General features: G+C 55.2%; 2 protein-coding genes across 2 annotated transcripts in view; both read right to left on the reverse strand.

Moving 5' to 3' along the window:
• Nucleotides 1–124: 124 nt before the first annotated feature.
• TM6SF2 (transmembrane 6 superfamily member 2) lies at nt 125–9630 on the reverse strand. The gene is made up of 10 exons (XM_032170215.2): nt 9392–9630; nt 7283–7386; nt 6606–6703; nt 6434–6537; nt 5948–6030; nt 4873–4997; nt 4231–4332; nt 3866–3958; nt 2673–2792; nt 125–1014 (listed from the first exon to the last, which is right to left on the reverse strand). Exons 1-10 carry the CDS (start codon nt 9484–9486, stop codon nt 805–807), a joined length of 1134 nt encoding a protein of 377 aa, XP_032026106.1. The 5' UTR covers nt 9487–9630; the 3' UTR covers nt 125–804.
• Nucleotides 9631–12619: 2989 nt separating this feature from the next.
• Nucleotides 12620–21763, reverse strand: part of SUGP1 (SURP and G-patch domain containing 1) — a 46038-nt gene continuing 36894 nt past the window's right edge. Inside the window, exons 9-14 of the mRNA XM_032170213.2 lie at nt 16448–16554; nt 15517–15694; nt 14994–15100; nt 14037–14182; nt 13238–13367; nt 12620–12965 (exon numbers count right to left, since the gene is read on the reverse strand). Coding sequence (XP_032026104.1) covers nt 12939–12965; nt 13238–13367; nt 14037–14182; nt 14994–15100; nt 15517–15694; nt 16448–16554 — 695 coding nt within the window. The 3' untranslated portion in view covers nt 12620–12938. The remainder of the gene's footprint in view (nt 12966–13237; nt 13368–14036; nt 14183–14993; nt 15101–15516; nt 15695–16447; nt 16555–21763) is intronic.

Here is a 21763-nt window from a genome sequence, read left to right on the forward strand (position 1 = left end):
GCTTCCTTCCAGGACTCAGTTTCCCCTAAAATGAGCCCAACCCAACCAGATAGCAGAGGCAGGGTTGTGGTTTCTGTGGTCCAACAGGCTGGGGCTCCATCTCTTAGCTCAGCCATGCCTCGGGGGCTGAGGGGGGGAATGATCTCAGACCAGGACCTTCACCTCCTGCAGCCTTGGTTTCCCCATCTGGAATACGGAGTGAGATCCAGCATGTAGCAGTCAAGGTATACAGTAGGTGCTTAATAATGTATCATACTATTAGTTATGATTTATTGGTAGAGCAGGAACTTTTCTCTCTGGCTGTGACCTTGGGCAGGTCTCTTGTCCATAATGAGTCTCGGTTTTCCCATCTGGAAGATGAGCCGTGCATACCAACCAGAGGCCGCCTTCTGCTATCCCGGCACCTCTCGCTCCTGGCAACCACGATGGCAGTGATAGGTGGGCCCTCATGGGGGCCAAGAAGAGGATCCCTCTCCCCTGCACCCTGAAACACTTAGGCAGTGATATTTTGGAAATTGAAAGGGCTTTTACTAAAAGGATCGATGGCGGGGATGATGGGTAAGTTCTGGAAGGGGTGAAGCGTTCGTGTGGGAGTTAGAGCATGGTAACAGCTGTGGGAGGCTCTCCTTGCAGGAACACTTGGTCGTTGGTCTCCATCCCACCCACTGGACTGAAACCACCATAGCCAAGACTAAAGACACCCGGAGATGTCCCTCCTGTCTCCACAACGCCCAACCCCCACTTCCCCAGGTAGGGCTGGCTGGGCACATAAACAGAGTCCTGGGTCCTGAGTCCACAGCCCTCTCAATGCTGCTTCTTGTGGAGGGCTAGGGGATCGGAGGGTGGTGGCTGGTGGAAGAATGCGGGCCACCGAAGGCAACGGTAGGCTAGCAGGTGGGGGCCCAGCGCATACAGCAGGTTGCACACGAAGAAGCAGCCCCAGGTGTCCTCAGGCACACGGTAGGTGAAGGGTGTTCGCAGGTGCATGGAAGCCCCCATGTGCGAGAACTGTGCCTGGTAGCCGGACAGGGAAGATGGGTGTCAGGGGCCAGGAAGGAACTGAAATCCCAGCATCACCGATGGCCCCCCACGTAGGTCAGGCAGAACCCAGGGGATGCCCATCCCCACCTCTCGGGCTTTGCTTATCTGTTTCCCATCTCCAGTCCATCTATCTGTCTTTTTTCTTTCTTTTTTTTTTTTTTTGAGACACAGTCTCACTCTGTTGCCCATGCTGGAGTGCAGTGGTGCAATCTCGGGTCACTGCAACCTCTGCTGCTTCCTGGTCCTGGGTTCAAGCGATTCTCGTGCTTCAGCCTCCTCTGAGTAGCTGGGACTACAGGCGTGCACCTCTACGCCCAGTTAGTTTTTTGTATTTTTGGTACAGATGGGGTTTTATCATGTTGCCCAGGCTGGTCTCAAACTCCTGAGGTCAGGCAATCCATCCACCTTGGCCTCCCAAAGTGCTAGGATTACAGGCATGAGCCACCGTGCCTGGCCTATTTTAAAAATTTCTATCTATCTATCTATCTATCTATCTATCTATCTATCTATCTATCTATCTATCTATCTATCATCTATCTATCTATCTATCCATCCATCCATCTATCTATCTATTTAGAGATAGGGTCTTGCTCTGTTGGCCAGGCTGGAGTGCAGTGGCACAATCATGGCTCACTGCAGCCTCAACCTCTTGGGCTCAAGCGATCCTCCCATCTCAGCCTCCCGAGTAGCTAGCACAGCAGGCACATGCTACCATGCCCAGCTAATTTTTGTACTTTTTGTAGAGACAGGTTTTTGCCATGTTGCCTAGGCTGGTCTCAGACTCCTGGGCTCAAGCAGCCCTCCCACCTTGGCCTCCCAAAGTGCTGGGATTACAGGTGTGAGCCACCTCGCCCGGCCTTCTGTCTGTAAAGATTCCTGCCCTTACATGTCCTGTCTGTCCCTCCCTGTGCTTGTCCACTGGTCTGTGAGTCCCCCCCAACTTGCCTAACCCCATCTCCTGGGCCCTGCACCCCGTCTGTCTCTGACCTGGCTCCAGATCCTCCTCCCAGTCTTCCCCCCCACAGAGGTCTTGGCACAAATCCTGCGGATTCTAGACGTTTTCCTTGTCCCTACTTCCCTGGCCGGGGCCCAGGCTTTAGCACTTTTCATCAGGAACCCAGAAAAAGGCTCCTCGCTCTGACTGGGCCCCTCACTGCTCAAACACCTCCTCAAACGCCCCATCACCCTCAGCACAAGCCCCCAGTCCCAGAGTTCAAAGCCTTCAGCATCCAGCTGCCAATTCCTCTTATCTCTGCCTTTACCGGTGTTATGGCCCTGCTAAATCACTCTCTCCCTCTGTGCTTCTCCTTAGGCTGTTCCCATTCCTGGAATGTCCTTCCCTGCCTGGAGAACTCATCCTCGTACATCAAAGCCCAGCTCCTACGCCCTGCTTCTAGGAAACCTTTCCCCTCTGGAATCCTTCACAGCCCCTGTCCCTCTTTTCATGGGGCTTGGAGTGTCTGTATCTGGCTTTGTCTCCCCTAGACTAGGGAATCCTGGGATACTGGGCCTGGGGCTGGGGCCTCTTGGGGTCCCATCATTACAGTGCCCAGGGAGGACACCAGAGGCATTCATGAGTAGACAGAAATTCCCTCCCACATGCCTGCTCACCCACCCACCCGCCACCTCACCTGGCCGATGGCTCCAGCAAACACCAAGGCCCAGTCTGGCAGCCAGGAGCAACCAGGGAAGGTGAGAGCATAGGCAGCCAGGCCGCAGAAAGGCAGGACATAAAACATGTACATCAGCATCTGCAGGGGCGGGAGGAGAGGGGCACCAGCCTGTGAGATGAGCAGCTACCCCAGGTGGGTCTCCTGACACCCCTGAGGTGGAGGCCCTGAGGAAGGATCTGGATAGCCTCAGACCCCACTCAGGCTGTCTGCAAAGTGCTCCTCTATTTCCCTTGGGGATCCTTGCCCCCACCCCCCGAACACATACGCCAAACCTACTAACCTTTCTCTGGAAGTGGCATGCGACCTTGGCCTAGCCAGTCAGACCATTCCAGCACCCTGTCCATGATGCTCAGTAAGGGATGGGCAAGTGATTCAGGCTGGGCCAATCTGAGCCTGCCTAAGACTTGTGCTTAAGCTCGGGGGTAATAAGGGCTCACATTGCTCTGGGGTGGCTGAGTGGGGTGCATGGAAGCCTGAAGCTGCCACAGGCTGTCTCTGCCACCCCATAAAGGGACTGCCTGAGAGCGGAGCCATGCAAAGAAAGCAGAGCCCAGAGGCCGGGCATGGTGGCTCACGCCTGTAATCCCAGCACTTTGGGAGGCCGAGGTGGGTGGATCACTTGAGGTCAGGAGTTCGAGATCAGCCTGACCAACATGGTGAAACCCCGTATCTACTAAAAATACAAAATTAGCTGAGTATGGTGGTACACGCCTGTAATCCCAGCTACTTGGGAGGCTGAGGCAGGAAAATCACTTGAGCCCAGGAGGTGGAGGTTGCAGTGAGCTGAGATCATGCCATTGCACTCCAGCCTGGGCGACAAGAACAAAACTGTTTCAAAAAAAAAAAAGAAAGAAAGAAAGAAAGGAAGGAAGGAAGGAAGGAAGGAAGGAAGGAAGGAAGGAAAGGAAAGGAAAGGAAAAGAAAAGAAAGGAAAGGAAAGGAAAAGAAAAGAAAAGAAGAGCCCAGAGTCTGTACCTTGAGCACCTGGATCCAGCCATACCTGAAGACCACATCTGTCCTTTTTTGGTAGGACAGTAAATTCCATATGGGCTTCTGCCTATTTGAGTTGTGCTTCTGGCACCTGCTTCAAAGAGGCCCAGTGGACCCCTACCCAAGGCAGGGGCATGGTCTTCTCCCCGCTCCCCTCTCACCTGCACCTTAGGGTAGGCCACAGGGTCCCGCAGGTATGGCTCATACTGGTAGATATAGACAAAGCAGGCATCTGTGGGGCAATCGAGCACCACCTGGAGCAGACAGACATACCAAGAACCCTCAGACATCCCTCCCACAGGAAGCCTCCCCCACCCTCCCAGGCCCACACCCCTTGCTCTGGCCGCTCCCAGCCCAGCTCAAGTTGGGCTGGCTGGGAGAAATGGGGCTTTGTCATGGAACACTCAGGTTAGACTTGATGAAGAACTTCCTTGGATGATCAAACAGGAAGGGCAGTGTGGGAGAGGTGGGTCAGGGAAGGGAGACCGGTGGCAGGGGAGGGGGAGACCAACCAGGGCAGACTCACCAGGCCCCGGAACAGAGTGAAGAAGCCAGCAAGGATGAGGTATATGACAAGGGCCAGGTCAGCCGGACGCTGCAGGAGTCCCTTTCTTTGTTCCTCTTGCACCTGGCCCAGGGGAGAGAAACAGACAGCATGAGAGGTAGTCAATGAGAAGTGTTCAGTAGGTACTCAATAAAGGCACTCCTAAGGCTCCTCCCTTCTTTCTTTTTTTCTTTTCTTTTCTTTCTTTTTTTTTTTTTGAGACAGGGTCTCATTCTGTTGCCTAGGCTTGAGTGAAGTGGCACAGTCTCAGCTCACTGCAGCCTCAATCTCCTGGGCTCAAGTGATCCTCCCACCTCAGCCTCCTGAATAGCTGGGACCACAGGCATGCACCACCACATCTGGCTAATTTTTTAACTTTTTGTAGAGTTAAAAAATCTGGCTGTGTTGCCCAGGCTGGTCTCCAATTCCTGGGCTCAAGCGATCCTCTTGCCTTGGCCTCCCAAAATGTTGGGATTACAGGCATGAGCTACCGCACCCAGCCCTCCCTTCTTTCTTATGACAAAGGAGATCCTTCCACGGAAACTAAGTCTTTGACCAAAAGCAACTCACACGAGGAAAGTTCAGGCATGTTGGGACAAGGCCTAAGAGGGGTAAGGCACTCACCATGTTGGCGGTGCAGCAGGTTGGCGCCTGGGGCTGGCTGAAGACCCTCATGCCAGCCCAGCATGGCACCAGCAGGTAGGGGATGGTGAGGAAGAAGGCAGGCCTGATCTCGGAGCTGTATTTGCCTGCCATGGTGCAGAAGAGAGGGCATCAGCCATGCCAGAACCCTGCTGGATGTCCATTTGTTTGTTTGTTCTGAGACAGAGTCTTGCTCTGTCACCCAGGCTGGAGTGCAGTGGCGCAATCTTGGCTCACTGCAACCTCTGCCTCCCAGGTTCATGCAATTCTCTTGTCTCAGCCTCCTGAGTAGCTGGGATTACAGGCATGCGCAATTATGCCTGGCTAATTTTTGTATTTTTAGTATAGGCAGGGTTTCACCATGCTGCCCAGGCTGATCTTGATCTCCACGGCTCAAGTGATTGATGAGGCAGGCAGATCGCTTGAGCCGAGGAGTTGGAGACCAGCCTGAGCAACATAAGGATTACAGGTGTGAGCCACTGCACCTGGCCTCTCTGGCTGGACATCTTGATTCAGAAATACCATCCTCATTCAAGCTCCACCACCCTCCATGGCTCCCTAGTGCCCACAGGATGATGTCCATGCTCCTCAGCCTAGCCTGCCTCAATTTACCTTCTGAATATGGATCCTACCTTCTAGTGGGTTCTTTGCTTCCTACGAATACATCTTGGGTGTTCCCTTTGCTGAGGTTTTGCCATGCCAACCTCCCAGACTGCCTTCACTGCTCTACCTCCCAATACCTACCCCTGAAGCTTTCACCCTGTCCCCAAGATTCACCCTAAAATTCCCTTCCTGTGTCAACAGAATTCTGGGTCAAACCCCTGGGGCTGGGAACCATTGCCTGGGGAGGAAGCAGAGTTTGGGTTCCCCCACCTTCCAAGAGGAAATGGGGACCGGAAAGGGGTGGGCTGCTGACTGAGGCTGTGGACAGGCAAAGAGAGAGGTGGGGCCTCTGCAGACATCAGGGAAGGGATGGAGGATCCAGTGGGGGTGCTTCTAGGTTCAGGGCAGTGACCAAGCCCAAGAGAACCTGGATTTCCCAAAGCCTTGTCCTTACCAAGAATGTTTCCTGTAAGGAACACCAGGATGCTCATGGTGAAGGAACCCAGCCAGTAAAGTCCAAAGTTCCGGTATCTCTTCCTGAGCAGGGGATGGAGAGGTGACCAGCAGGTAGTCACTCCGTAATCTCAGAGCCCCAGCCAGGGCCCAGAGACCACCGTGGGTTTCCCAGCTCCGGGTCCCTTTCAGTTTTGCCCAGGATGGAAGGGACAACAGGGAGTTGAATGGGGGAATAACAGTGAGACCCTCTGTCCAAGAACAGAAGTGGCTGCCCAGGCACAGGGTGGATGTAAGCAATGCTAGGCCACCACCTACACCTGAGATGTTCCCTGGAACCTTCTCCTGGCCACCCCTGGCTGGAGCCCTAGAGAGGCGTCCTGATTTCTCCTGCAGACACTTCTGGCTCCACCTTGCCCTGGGACCCCATCTGAGGATGCAACTTCTCTCCCAGGGTCAGGGGCCACCCTCTCCCTGCCTCCTGCACCTTCTGCAGATGGCGCCGGCCATGGCCAGGTAGAGGAGGTAGTGAACAGTGCCATCCCAGTAGCAAATGAAGACTCCGTGTGCTGTGCGCAGGTATGGCTCTCCCTGTGGGGGCAGGTGGGAGACTCAGACGGGCAGTGCAGCAGGGGGATCCCTGGCCGTCCCCCAAGTACCTCCTTGGTGTAGAACTCCATGAAGCCCACCACATAGCTGTCTTCCTGAAGAGCGATGATGAGGTCCACAACCGAGGTGAAGGCGAAAACCCCGAAGACTGCAGTGAGTGGGCGGGCCGGGTCAGGTGTGAGAGGGGACACGTGTGGGTGGGGCTAGGGCTCAGTGTGGGCGGGGCTTGAAGTTAAGGTCAGAGATGAGATTATTCCAGGCAAGGACTCCAGGCCCAGTCCCTGCCCCAACCCCAAAGGTTGCATGACCACAGCCCTGCCTCATTCTGCATGTCTGATGGAGGAGACACAGCCCGGCCCTCAGAAGTCCCTGGTTTGATTGGGAAGCCCAGTGCCTGCCCTTGGGAGTCCCCAGTCTCATGGGAGAGGCACTATCCCTGCCCTCAGGAGATCTCAAAGTGATGAGGCAGCACACTCTTTTTCAGGAGCTTCTAATCTGATGGGGGAGATGCAGTCCCTGTTCTCAGGAGCCCCAGCTCTGAAGGGGGAGGCTCTTTGAGGTTCCCCAGTTTAATGGGAGTGTTCAAATCTCTTTGAGGTCTCCAGTCTGATGGGAGCTCTTAAAGGGCCCCCAGTCTGATGGAGGAGGCCCTTTAATGATCCCCAAGTCTGGGGGTGGAGGCCCTTGCCTGGACAGTCTTCCTCCCCACAGCTTCCCACTGACTCACCAGCATAGAGTGGGTCATAGGAGATCTCACCATGGGACAAGCTGTAGACCGCCACGAAGAGCAGACCCAGGATTAGGGCGCTCATCAATGCTACCCACAGGGGGCTGTGGAGAGGGAAGCCAAGTCAGGGAGGCCAGGCCCAGTGCTGAGGCATTGCCCCACCTTCCCTGGTGGGAGAAGGGGCAGACTCCTGGAAGCCCCAGGGGTAGAGACTAAGTGTCTATTCATCCATCAATGCTGTTCCCTGAAACTGCTCTCACCCTGTGCCAGGCCCTTGCTCAGGCTGTTTCTTCCTTCTGGAAACCGCTTCCAGAAGCCTTTTCCACTTGGCAAACTCCTACTCATCCTTCATGGCCCATCCACATTTTTCTTCCTCCATGAAGCCCTCCTTGACTCCCCAGAAAGGATCACTGTTTAACTTGGGCTAGCTACAGAGGGGACATTCATCAGACTCTTTTTCTCTTTTCTTTTCATTTTTTTCTTTCTTTCTTTTTCTTTCTTCTTTCTCTCTCTTTCTTTCTTTTTGAGATGGAGCACTGACACCCAGGCTGGAGTGCAGTGGTGCAATCTTGGCTCACTGCAACCTCTGCCTCCTGGGTTCAAGCGATTCTCCTGCCTCAGCCTCCCAAGTAGCTGGGATTACAGGTGCCCACCACCACACCTGGCTAATTTTTGTATTTTTAGTAGAGACGGGGTTTCACCATGTTGGCCAGGCTGGTCTGGAACTCCTGACCTCAGGTGATTTGCCCACCTCGGCCTTCCAAAGTGCTAGGATTACAGGCATGAGCCACCACGCCTGGCCTGCCCCTTCTGACTTTACCATTTATCCCACCATTTGTTACGTGTTTGACTCAGTCTGTTCAGTCATTCGACAATGTCAAGTCCCTCTGTGGCCAGGCCCAGCTCCCAAGCCACAGGGTCTCGAGTGCTCAGTTCTGTAGACTTCACTGTCTGATGCTCCCAGCTCCTCCCAGCTAAAGTCCAAATGCCTCTATTAACTCCACCCTACCCCTGCCCTGATCTGCACCCACAACCTGATAAGACAGGTCAACCAGTTGCATAGATAACAGAAGCCAGGTCTCTGAGCAGCCCTCAACCCAGGTGGGCAAATCCAGGCCCAGAGAGGATGGGAGTACTGTCCAGTTATCCAGGGTCACACACAACACTCTGTCGATCACTCTCCAGGTCCCTATTTTCTCATGATCCCCTCAGAACCCAAGATCTCCATCTTGACCCCATCTAACAATGACATTATAGTACTCAGATGAGACCAAGACAAATCTTTGTACACAGTTTATAATCCTTAATCCTAACCATGTGATGAGATCTAGGATCGTGCCCATTACACTGATGAGGGAAATGAGGCTCCCAGAGGAACTTGGCTCACCCAGGATCCCAGGAGATGGAGATGGGTATTCCCACCCAGGGAGCGAGGCTCATGGTTAAGACTCTCTCCATCCCATGGCTTGGGTTGAGCTGCGTTTAGAAGTGTGAGGGGCTTGCAGATGCCCACTATCTGGTGGCTGGACCCACAGGGCTAGGATCTAGGGTTAAGAGACAGGGACCAGGAAAGGGAACCAGTAGGGGGAACTGAGTCTAGGGACACAGTTAGCCAGCCCTGAACAAGAGGAAAGTCACAGGCCTGAGACAGGCAATGGAGCAGGGTGTGTGTGTGTGTGTGTGTGTGTGTGCAGGTGTGTGTGTGTGTGTGTGTCAGCAGGAGCCAGGTACCCGGGGCCTTATCTGGAACAATACTTTCACCCTTGGCGACTTTGGAGCCTATGCAGGGCGCATCCCTGGGAAAACCCCAGAAACCCTCCAAAGCTCTGGCTTGTGGGGACTCTCATCATTCCTTCTTCCCAGGCCACAAACATCTCAGGAGCGGCCACATCCCAGCCTCCAGCCCGGCAGGAAGGGGACTTCCGGTTAGCGGGGGGCGTTCTTCTGGCCCAGCCCCAATCTGCCAGGTCGGAGCTGAGCTGGGGCGCAGGGCTCGCAGGAGCCAGGTCCGCGGACCGCACATCCTCCCTCCAGCCCACCTCCAGTCCTCCCCGCCCCCGCCCGCCCCCACTGTCCCCGAAGGCCGCCCTGGCCCCTCCCCGCACGCACTGCGAGAGCGCCGAGACGTGGTTGAGCGCGTAGGACACCGGGAGGGCGCTCAGCGACAGCGCCGCGATCTTGCCGGCCAGCGGCTGGATGTCCATAGCGGCGGCGGCTGGACCCCGGCTCAGCCCCGGCGCGTTCTCCAGGGCGCTCGGCTCCTCGTTGGCGGGGCGTCCGGGCCGAGGCTGCCAGGGACCCGCCCCGCACAAAGGTCGCCCCAAGCTGCGCCCTGGGCAGGCCGCCGTGACCGCCCTGCGTGTTCCCAGGGCGCCTCCAAGGCCCCTCCCCGGCCCTCCCCCTGGCAGCTGCCCCGCCCCTTCACCCCTCACCATCGACACCGTCGTCTCCAGTGGCCGTCCCGCCGCTCAGCCTCAGTTTCCCTCTCTGTCAAAGGCTGGGACACAACACCTCGGGATGCTTCTGCTCTTAGGCCAAGGGGTGCCCCCTGGAGGTCCTGGCGTGCCCCCTCTTTCCCCTGCCTCCACAACTTCGTTCTAAGGAAATTCGTTCTCCTGCACTCTGCGCTTCTAAACCTCTGCATTCCCCAGAGTTTCCCGTCCCCACCCAAAGATCAGGTGGGCATTCCCTGTGCGCACTGATAGAGCAACCTCCAGCTCTTGGGTGCAAAATGCCTTTCAGTGGGCTTAGTTTGGGTTTTCACAAGGTGGCCACAAATGTAAACGTGTTTCCAGGCAGGTGTGAAGTTTTTTTTTTTTTTTTTTTTTTTTTTTGAGAGGTCTCACTCTGTCGCCCAGACTGGAGTGCAGTGGCCCGCCTTGAACTCCCAGCCTCAAGCGATCCTCCCACCTCAGCCTCCCAAGTAGCTGGGACTACAGGTATGCACCACCACGCGCAGCTAATTATTTTTTGTAAAGACAGAGGTCTCACTTTGTTGCCCAGGCTGGTTTCAAACTCAAGGGATCCTCCCACGTCAGCCTCCCAAGGAGCCGGGATTACAGGCGTGAGCCACTGCGAGGGGTCTTTAAGTGTGAGGCTTTGACTCCGGGGCTGTCCCTTTGCAGGCTAGTCCCAGGTTGAGGGTTCTTCATTTCAGGGAGAGGGTAGAAGGGGTCCTAGGGGGTGGGGACTGAAGTTAGAATATCGGGATGGAGCCAGTTTGCTGAAGAGTTTGGGAACAGTGTTCCTGGCAGGGAGGAAAATGGCTCAGGCTTGGAAGTGAGCAGTGGAAAGGAGGGCGGTTCTGCTGGGATGTGATGAGAAGGGAGACAGCTGTGAGAGGCTGTGGGAGGTTTTGAACAGCTGGGAGGGGGCCGTAGTATTGGGGGGGAGAATGAGGAGGAGACCATCTGTCTTCGTCACCCCCTCCAACCAGACTCTGGCCCATGTGGAGTACTTGTGGATGCTGCAGACAGCAAGGTGAACCACGCCCACCTGACGCCTGCCCCGCAGGACCCCAGTCTGCAGCTGGCACAAATTCTAACCACTACCCCTACCTCAGGCCCCATTCTGCACGCAGCCTCTTAGCTTGATGCCGACTGGGTCACAGGTCTTCCTGAACTGGGCCACGAGAGGGTCTTCTGGCCACAGGTCTGACTCAGCCTCCTTCCCCAGGTGTCCACTGCCCATGGGTGAAGTTCAGGTTCCCCTGGACTTTCCCCAACTCTAGCAGGGCCAACACCCCCCAGGCCTGCTTTCTGTCTGCAAAATGAGCCTTCTTGTAAGCGGGCCCCAGCATCCCCTCCTCCAGGCAGCCCTGCCTGCCCCCCCTTCCCCCACCTTCTCCACACAAGGTCAGGGTGTCTGTGCCCAGCTCAGCCTAGGGGCTTGGCCTTATCCCGTGTACAGGATGCACCTGCACACGCACACAGCACTTGGAGGCCTCGACCCCTGCCAAGGGGTAAAGTCCATGCCCTGAGCCTGGTGAGCCTCCAGGTTGCTGAGAACTGAGAAGTGACTTGGATGGCTGAATGCCTGGGACCAAGCCCCAGGATTCCCTGAACCACTGGCTGCAGAGAACTACCCCGCTGTGCTCAGGGTCCTGGCCCACTGCCTTCTGGGCAGCCCTCATGCATGGGCACCCAGGCCAAGCTCACCAATGTTAATCTTTGCTCTGCCTCAGCCACAGCGTCAGGAAGGGACAAAGGGTGGCATCACCCCAGCCTTGGCTCTGCCACTGCCTCTGGCACCTCCCTGGTCTCAGACCCCACTGAGACACTCTGCAGACCGCCCCACCACGGCTCCCTGGTTCCTCTCAGTAGCAGCCTCAGACCTCGTCCCCAGCAGCCTGGCTGACTGGGGCAGATCTTGTCTACCTGGTCCCCACACTTGGCACCCGGTGTTTGCTGAATGGCTGTGTGAACACAAGCTGGCCCAGGAGCCCGACTCCATGCCAAGCATGTGAATAGGGAGCCCCTGGTGCCTGCAGGAGCTGGGCAGCACCCACTGGGTGTGTGTGTGGGGGGGGTGGGGGCAGATGGAAATGCAGATTCCCAGGGCCCCGCCCAACCAGCTGACAAGCTTAACAAGATCCCCAGGGTGCCTTAGGCACAAATGTGGGGCTCTGGCCCTGGGGCAGATGTGGGGGTCTTGGCACACACTGTGGCCTGGGCTATCCTCCTGCCTCAAAATCTCTGGCTCTGAGGCCCTTCCTTCTAGGAGCTGCCCGACATGTTGGCATGGCACATCCATCCATGCGGCTGTCGCCTAACAACACAAGCCCCAGGGATTCATGTGCCTACCACACTGGTGGGACCTGAAGGGCCACAGCCAACACCTGTGTGCTGGGCCCCACCAGCACCACCTGCCAGGAGGAGAGCACACGGGTGTGCCCAGAAGCCACCTGTTCCCACAGGTCTGAGAGAAGGCGGGGCCCTGCCTGGAGACCCCTCCCCAACCTCCCTCTGCAGCACAGTGCTAGGCTGGGAGGTTCCTGACATTCCTTTAGCCCAGGTGTGGCCAAGTCTCCAGCTTTATTATTATTATTATTATTATTATTATTACTTGAGACAGAGTCCTGCTCTCTCACCCAGGCTGGAGTGCAAAGGCGCAATCTCGGCTCACTGCAACCGCTTCCCAGGTTCAAGCGATTCTCCTGCCTCCGCCTCCCAAGTAGCTGAGACTACAGGTATGTACCACCATGCCCAGCTAATTTTATATTTTTAGTAGAGACAGGATTTCACCATGTTGGCCAGGCTGGTCTTAAACTCCTGACCTCCAGTGATCCAACCGCCTTGGCCTCCCAAAGTGCTAGGATTACAGGAGTGAGACACCGCACCTGGCCTTCCAGCTTTATTATGCTGAGAACAGCTTTCTTCCTCCCCTCCAGTGCAACCCAGGCTGAGCGGGGACGGAGACTCCACAGACCAATAAGGAGAGCCCCAAGACAGCATCTTGCACCCCGTGCCTGGCCTGGTCCCGCTGCTAACAGGAGGGGCTTCCTGCAACAGGACCAGGCATCTGGTGGATGAGCACTGGGACTTTATTACACGGCACAGCACTCGTGACAACGGGAGGGGTGGGCAGAAATGCAGGCCGGAACATTCCACAGTCCAGGGACGGTTGGTCATTCAGAAAGTATGTATTTCCAGAACACTCAGTAGTAAGGCCGTCTGGGGTTGTTCTGTGGAAGGCAAAACAGGTAACAGGAGGAGGGGATTAGTGCTAAAGACAGCAGTTCCTCCTGTCTGGAACCTTCCGGAGGCAGCTGAGCCTGCACCCTCGAGGTGGCAGGGCAGGCTTGGGGGACGGGTGGGGGCTTGAATGCAGGGGGGTGGTAGGGGGCTCACTGGTGAGACCCAGCCTGGCTGGACTGAGGAAGGAAGGGAGCCTTCTGTTCCTACCACCACCCTCTCCTGTCGACTGAGCAAAGGCGGCCCAGCCGTGCATGCATACCAGGGGGTTGGGCCGGAAGCGGTAGGCCAGCATCATCCTCTTGCGGAACGCCTCGTACTCGTCGTCCTCCTTGGAGAGCTCAGCCGGCCGGTCAATGCCGAAGCCTGCGCCGTCCACTGTGGTGGTGCCCCTACAGGGAGAAGAGGATGTGAGCAGGGGGCTGGGCCAGTGCCAGTGAGAAGGGGCCTGGGGCCAGAACTCTGGGCAGGGGGGCCAGGCACAGCTGGGCTCTCAGCAGCACCTCCCGGGAGTGCAGGGCTGGGCTGAGACATATCTGCACAGAGAGAAGCTTGAACCTGAATGGTCAAGGAGGGGAGACCCCGGGGGGGCCTAGGCCCCAGGGTCCCACACAGGAAGGAGGAGCCCACAGTGCAGGTTGTCGCAGCTCTTGGGATGGCAAGATGGTTACTCAAGGACAGCCTTGAAGGGGGCACTCGGGGCCAGGGTCACACCTGGGAGAGCTCCTGCCCATCTCTGGGACTGGTTTCGCACTCATGGGGAATTCAAATAAGGTCCTTCACAAGGCAGACAGGGCTTGACCCATCTGTACCCTCACCCACCCCACCTGGCCTGGAGATACTCACAAGGGGATAGATGGAGGTCCTGGGACTGGGGAGGACCCAGCCCATATGGCCTCCTGCACTGCAGGCCTGTGCCTGACAAGGGGTATGCAGTGGGGTGCTGTGATCATTTTGCCACAAGGGAAAAGTGATGACATAAAGGGGTGGGAATGGGGAGGTGGCAGGGGAGCCACAGACCCCAAGTTCATGGCCATGCCCTCCCACAGGGCCACACTCACTTGTTCACTGGGTTCTTGATGCCCTGGCCCTCCGAGCCCAGACCCTCGCCCTCCTTCCAGCCCATCTTCATCAGCATCTGGTAGCCAATGTTCTCCACAGTCAGCTTGAACTCCTTGTACTCTGAGTAGTCAGGCTCGCGGCCCTCCTGCAAGGTGAGGAGGCAGCTGTCACCCACCAGGGCCGGGGCTGTGGCGGCCCCCAAATCCAACCTTCTGCCTTTGGTTTCAATCAGTGCTGGGACCAGCGGCCCATCTGCCTCCCTTGCACCAGATCAGACTCCTTGAGAACAAACAGACCAAGCTCCTCCTGCTTCTCAGGGTCCCCGGGGCCTTAGTGCCAAACTGTGCACCCCTGGTGGCCAAGTCAAAAGGGCAAGAGGATGAGTTACACAGGCCTTATCCATCTGGGATAAAGCAATGGTTCACTGGCAAAGAGAAGCCCTGTGTTCATGTCCTGAGAGCAATTTGTTGTACAAGGTACTAATAAGAGATGGACGACAAGGTTACCACCTCGCTAATGAGGTTATCAGGCCCTGAACAGTTTTATAAAAAAAACCTCAAAAAGATAATGGGGGACGTGCCATGTCAGCTCTCTCCCCTCAGGAGCCCAACAGCAGCAGAGGCAGAATGTTAAACTCTGGTTCTGGAGAGGCCAGTCCGTGGGGACTTCTGCCCGAGAAACACTTTGCCTGTAAACTGCACTAAATCGGCTCCACTGGAAGCAGAATTTCCCCCACAGCCCCAGGAAATGTTTCTGAGGCAGCAGCTGAGCTGCTGTTTGCTAATTCCCTATACAGACGGCGCCTGTCATTAACAGATTCCTCCTGCAGTGAAAGGGCCTGGCTCCTGCTGTGATCAAGAGGGTAGCCAGGCTACTTTGGGCGCCTGCAGGGTGAGGCAGCTACAGGAGGCGCTGGCACGCGGCAGAGGCTGGAGCTGGGGCCTCTCCTGGCTCACCTTCAGGGCCTTGAAGGTCTCCATAAACTTTTCCAGCTCGTCTGGAGGCAGGAAGTCTCCGATGAAGTGCTTGCCCCGGCCCATCTTTGTCAGCTGCTCGGCCCATTCTGCTCAGAGAAGCAGAAACGTGAGAAGAGGGAGAAGCAGGAAGGAGGGGAGCAGGCCTGGTGGCTCCCAGGGCACAGGCATGAGGCTCAGTGGGAGCCTGGGGCTCCCAGGGAAGGAGGTGGCTGGGCCATGACCCCAGCCCGAGCCCCTGCCCGGCGAGGCAGCCCAGCATTCAGTGAACCCTGTGCAGCTCTCCACCCTCACGATGTCAGGACCGCTCCTTTTCACCACAGAGAAAACTAGGCCCCAGAGAGACTGAGCCTCTCACTCCAGGCCTCACAGCCACAGGAGGCAGGCTGGGGGCTGAACCAGGTTGGCAGCTCAAGACCACATGTGGCGCATCCAGGTAACCTTCCAGGGCAGGTGAGGAGGGCCACGCCCAGCCCAGCCCGGCCCAACCCACTGCCCTGCATACCCCTGGTCTTGTCCATCTCCATGCGCCGCAGCTGGTGCTCCCAGGTGCCCAGCTCGCTGTCCACCTCCTCGTCGCTGTCATAGCCGTGCTGGTGCTGCTGCACCGCCTTTTCCCACAGCAGCTGCATGTCCTGCATGGCCCGCTTGTGCTGCATGATCATGTCGTACATCTGCTGCATCTGCGGGGCGCACTCGCCAGTGAGCCAGGGCACTGCGCCGTGGCCTGCCGGAGCCCCGCCCTGCTCCCCACCTCCAGTGCTGGGCGTGCCCCCACTGGAACCTGGCTCATCTGGACCCCTGGCAGGACTGAAGCAAGGACTCTAGCAAGTACTGAGTACTGCCCTGGGTTCTCTAAATCCTGGTGTGGAGCACGGAGGACCTCTTGGCCACTGAATGAGGATAACTCAGGGTCCTGACCCCTGGGAGGGTCGAGGGTGATGTGACGGGGCTGCGGGCCTGGAGGAGGGGTCAGAGTGAGCTGACCCCAGGGAATGACAGGCAGGCGCCTGCAGCTCCTCAGGGGTGCCAACACTTGACACTGCCCAACTCCAACTGGGAGGCCTCAACAGACACGACAGAGGACTGCGGACAGAGAACATCAACGTAGACTATCCCATGGGAACCAGCCCTGGAGCACGGTGAGAAGCAGCCACAAAGCTCAGGCCAGGATCACAGACCACTGGGGCCGCCCCAAGGGCCAGTGGTCTCCCAGGCAGCCTGAGAGGCCACTCAGGTGCAGTGGGGGGTGGCATGCCACCTACTGGGGCAGGGGGACCTGCCTGCCTGGAAGCCTCCCTGCTGGCCATGGGTTCCACCTGAACGCAGGAGCTTGGCGAAGCACATGAACCCCTGTGACTGCTGCACCCGGAGGTAGAGGATGACACTTTATGGGCACCGACCATGTCCCCATCCCCTTGTCCCCGCAGTCTTACCTCCTGCTGCTCCTTCAGCTGCTTCTTCTGGGCGTCCGACAGCTCTGTGACGCCCACTAGACCCACAGGCTTCCCCTTCTCATAGCCGAGCCCCTTGAGGTCCTGAACTGGAAACCAAAGACACAGGGTAGTCAGAGCCTGACAGGTGCACCCCGATCTCGCTCTTGCGCTGGGGTGTGCTATGAGTCTCACGCCTTCATGACACTCCAGGCACACGGGGCCCTCACATCACGACTGTCAGTGCCACAAGGTATGTGAGGGCCTTGGGCCCCCGCTGTGTGCTGACATGTGCACCCCCACATCTTACGTCCTTGTGACCTCTCCAGCCAGGCTCTACGCACCACCACATTGCACATGTGGACACCAAGAATCAGAGGTTCCGGGACTCACTCAGGGTCACACGGCTAATGAGTGACAGGGCAGGAATTTGCAGAGCCGGAGACAAGAGAGCTGAGACGGCATGTGGGCAGTATGCATGGGCGCACTCACAAACAGGCTCTCAGAAGGCAGCCCCGTTGCTAACAGACACCATGTGTAAGCGCGCACAGATTCAGAGTCTGGCATAAGACTCAGCTGTGCGACTCCCTTAGCTCCTTCAGGGGAGGCAGCCAACCATCCTCAGAGCAGCTGACATTTAATTTGGCATCAGCTGTGGAACTTGGCAGGCTCCAGTAACACTGACACACAGAAAGATGCTGCAACAGCCCCATCCGGGCGGCAGAAACCACCACCCCTCGGGCAGTGCGGTGCTTCCCGGGGGAGAAGGTGAGCAGAGGGCTGCAGCGGGCCCTCTGGGAAGGGAAAAGACTTGGGTCCTTCCAGCTCATCAACACTCGGGCTTTGCTGCTAAGAATGGCCCACATTTGCACTCTTAGTCCTTCCTTGGTTTACAGGGCACTGAGGGACATGGGAGAGCCTTGTCGGGGAGACGCAGGAGCCGAAGTCTGAGCATCTGGTTGATTGCCTTAGAGCATGCCCACAGTCCCTTTCCCCCAGGCCCACTCCACCACATGAGCGGGCGGGTGAGGGCTGCCATGCTCCCTGAGGACATGGATCAGTGGGACTTGAACCTGGGCCTCAGACTTTGGAGCCTGTTCTGTCCAACTAAGCCACAGGGCGGCTTCTTCACCCGCTGGGTATCTCAGAGCTGGGGTGTGTGAGCGTTGAAGCACTCAGATCTAAGCACTAGGGTTCGGCACTTGAGTGACAAACCAATCCTAGGTACCCTCCACCCTGGCTGCAGTTGCTGGTTACAGCCCTGCTAAGCATAAGAATCTTCATTCAGTAGCTTTTCTCCTTGACCTAGAATCTCTGAGGCCCTTGGGGCCAGGGAGGCACTGAGAAAGCAACCGTCCCTGAGTTGGACGAGCAGGTCCAAGAGGCTGGCCACCTGACCTGGGAAGGCTGCCGCCTTCCCTTTTGGGGTCCTGTCCCTCATCTTGCAAACACAGGTGATGGCGCCACCACACAACAGAGCACGTCAGACTCCTCCATGCACCTGTGTGTCGAGGACCGGTGAAGGTGGAGTGAGGGGGTGATGTTTCTGCTCACAGTGTAGGCTGCATTGCTGCATAGTGGGGCGCCATATGACACGAGATAGTGGGTGTCAGTCACTGATTATCATCTGCAGAATGCAATGACAAGAGACCACTCCCCAACCCTTGTAGGTTTGGTAAGAAAATGGGAGACCAGGCCATAGGCTGGCCCTCCCCGAAATTCCTGCTAAGAAGGGAGAGGTGAAAAGGTAACTGTGGCCAGGCGCGGTGGCTCACGCCTGAAATCCCAACACTTTGGGAGGCGGAGGAGGGTGGATCACGAGGTCAGGAGATCGAGACCATCCTGGCTAACACGGTGAAACCCCGTCTCTACTAAAAATACAAAACATTAGCTGGGCGAGGTGGCGGGTGCTTGTAATCCCAGCTACACGGGAGGCTGAGGCAGGAGAATGGCGTGAACCCCAGGGGGCAGAGCCTGCAGTGAGCCGAGATCGCGCCACTGCACTCCAGCCTGGGGGACAGTGAGACTCCGTCTCAAAAAAAAAAAAAAAAAAAGAAAAAGAAAAGGTGATTGTGCAAAACTGTGGTAATTATTGTGCTTATCGTTGTCCGTCTGTTGAACTTTCATTTTTCCCAAGATGGAATCTTGCTCTGTCACTCAGGCTGGAGTGCAGTGGTGCGATCTTGGCTCACTGCAACCTCCGCCTCCCAGGATCAGGCAATTCTCCTGCCTCAGCCTCCCAAGTAGCTGGGACTACAGACACATGACACCATATCCAGCTAATTTTTGTATTTTTAGTAGAGACGGAATTTCACCATATTAGTCAGGCTGGTCTTGAACTCCTGACCTCAGGTGATCTGCCCACCTTGGCCTCCCAAAGTGCTGGGATTACAGGCGCGAGCCACCATGCGCGGCCTCCTGAACTTTCTATGACAAGAAGGAATCCAAGTACTGGCCGGGAGTGGTGGCTCATGCCTGGAATCCCAGCACTTTGGAAGACTGAGGTGGGAGGATGGCTTGAGCCCAGGAGTTTGAGACTAGCCTAGGCAACATAACAGGACCCCATCTCTATTTATGTTAAAAAAAAAAAAATGAGACTCAATTCAGACCCAAAGACACAAATACAGTCAGGAATCACTTCATGGAGGGGACCATTCTGGAAATGCATCATTAGGTGCTGTTGCCAATGCGTGAGCATCACAGATTGTACCTCCACAAACCTAGATGCTACCGCCTACTGCACACCTACACTAGATATTACAGTTGACCTTGAACTACATGGGTTTGAACTACACAGGTCCACTTAATATGCTGATTTTTATCAATGAATATATTGAAAAAATTTTTGGAGATTTGCAACGATTCGAAAAAAGTCAGATGAACCACGTAGCCTAGAAATACTGAAAAAAAAAAAAAAAATCAAGAAAAAGTTAGGTGTGGTCGGGCACGGTGGCTCATGCCTGTAATCCCAGAACTTTGGGAGGCCAAGGTGGGTGGATCATGAGGTCAGAAGATCGAGACCATCCTGGCTAACATGGTGAAACCCCGTCTCTACTAAAAATACAAAAAATTAGCCAGGCATGGTGGCGGGCACCTGTTGTCCCAGCTACTCAGGCTGAGGAAGGAGAATGGCATGAACCTGGGAGGTGGAGCTTGCAGTGAGCCGAGATTGCACTACTACACTCCAGCGTGGGTGACAGAGTGAGACTCCGTCTCAAAAAAAAAAAAGGTGTGTCAATCAATGTATAAGATATATGTAGATGCTAGTCTGTTTTATCACTTACTACCATAAAACATATACACATTGCAGAAAGTTAAACTTTATCAAAACTTATGCACACAGACTATACATAATGTGTTTTGCAGTCAAGAGAAATGTAAACAAACATAAAGATGGTAGATTAAATCTTTTTTTTTTTTTTTGGATATGGAGTCTTGCTCTGTCACCCACGCTGGAGTGTAATGGCACAATCTCAGCTCACTGCAACCTCTGCCTCCCGGGTTCAAACAAATTCTCCTGCCTCAGCCTCCTGAGTAGTTGGGACTACAGGCACCTGCCACCACGCCCAGCTAGTTTTTTTGTTTTTTTTTCCTTTTTTGAGACAGAGTCTCACTCTGTCATCCAGGCTAGAATGCAGTGGTGTGACTTCGGCTCACTGCAACCTCCGCCTCCTGGGTTCAAGAGATTCTCCTGCCTCAGCCTCCCGAGTAGCTGGGACTACAGGCGCACGCCACCACACCCAGCTAATTTTTGTATTTTCAGTAGAGACGGGTTTCACCATACTGGCCAGGCTGGTCTCGAACTCCTGACTTCATTGATCCGCCCACTTCGGCCTCCCAAAGTGTTGGGATTACAGGCGTGAGCCACCACATCCGGCCAATTTTGTATTTTTGTAGAGACAGGGTTTCACCATATTGGCCAGGCTGGTCTCGAACTCCAACCTTGTGATCTGCCCGCCTCGGCCTCCCAAAGTGCTGGGATTACAGGCGAGAGCCACTGCACCCAGCAGATTAAATCTTAACTGCATAACATTAGCTGTAGTGCACACTGTACTACTGCAATCATTTTGTAACCTCCTGTTGCTATTGTAATGAGCTCAAGTGTTGAGAATATCTGCTTAAAACATCACGTGACGCTAATCATCTCTGCAAGAGCTATTTGTCCCTTTAGTAAATTGTATATTGCGGTAAAGAGACATCTCTCAGGGTTCTCAAGAATTTTTCAGGTTTAGTGCAATATAGTAAACCTTGAATATCATGGGTCTCATAAAAAGTGCCACTAGTCAAGTGCCTCTAGTCCCAGTTACTCGGGAGGCTGAGGCAGGAGAATCACTTGAACCCCGGAAATGGAGGTTGCAGTGAGCCTAGAGTGTGCCATTGCACTCCAACCTGGGCGACAGAGCAAGACTCCATCTCAAAAAAAAAGTGCCACTAGTGATGGCGGAAGTGCTCCCAAGAAGCAGAGAAAAGTCAAGACATTACAAGAAAAAGCTGAATTGTTTGATATGTACCATAGATTGAGGTCTGCAACTGCAGTTGCCTACCATTTCAAGATAAATGAATCCAGCATAAGGACCATTGTTAAAAAAAAAAAAAAAAAGAAGAGGGGGAGGAAATTCATGAAGCTGTTATTGCAGCTATGTCAACAGGCGTGAAAACCTTGCACTTTCTGTGAAGTAACTTCTTATCTCATTTTGAAAATGCAGTTTTTATGTCTATAGGACTGCTATCAGAATGACACACCTACAGGGTTTAATATGATTCAAGAAAAAAGCAAAGTCACTATATGACAATTTAGAACAAAAGCAAGGCGAAGGAGCGAAAGCTGGAGAATGTAATGGCAGCAAAGGATGGTTTGATAGGTTTAGAAAGAGGTTTGGCTTTAAAAAGATGTCAAGGTAACAGGAACAACAGCTTCTGCCCACCTAGAAGTGGCAGATGAGTTCCCAGATGCCATTAAGAAAATCATTGAGAAGGAAAGATATGCATGTGCTCAAACAGGTTTGTTTGTTTTTTTGAGATGGAGTCTTGCTCTTTCGCCCAGGCCGGACTGCAGTGGTACGATCTTGGCTCACTGCTACCTCTGCCTCCCGGGTTCACGCTATTCTCCTGCCTCAGCCTCCTGAGTAGCTGGGACTACAGGCGCCTGCCACCGTGCCTGGCTCACTTTTTGTATTTTTAGTAGAGACGGGGTTTCACCGTGTTAGCCAGGATGGTCTCGATCTCCTGACCTTGTGATCCACCCGCCTCGGCCTCCCAAAGTGCTGGGATTACAGGCGTGAGCCACCACACCCGGCCTCAAACAGGTTTGTTCTGAGA

Source organism: Hylobates moloch, unplaced genomic scaffold (assembly GCF_009828535.3).
Source record: "Hylobates moloch isolate HMO894 unplaced genomic scaffold, HMol_V3 SCAFFOLD_12, whole genome shotgun sequence".
Taxonomy (NCBI): Eukaryota; Metazoa; Chordata; class Mammalia; order Primates; family Hylobatidae; genus Hylobates; species Hylobates moloch.

Bases quoted from the DNA above. Each gene is read 5' to 3' on its own strand.
- TM6SF2 (XM_032170215.2), bottom strand. From the start codon at position 9,486: ATGGACATCCAGCCGCTGGCCGGCAAGATCGCGGCGCTGTCGCTGAGC. The intron at 4,998-5,947 runs GTAAGGACAAGG...GCACCATGGCAG, and splicing joins CCTTACAGGAAACATTCTTG to GCAAATACAGCTCCGAGATC. The intron at 3,959-4,230 runs GTGAGTCTGCCC...TGTCTGCTCCAG, and splicing joins TCACTCTGTTCCGGGGCCTG to GTGGTGCTCGATTGCCCCAC.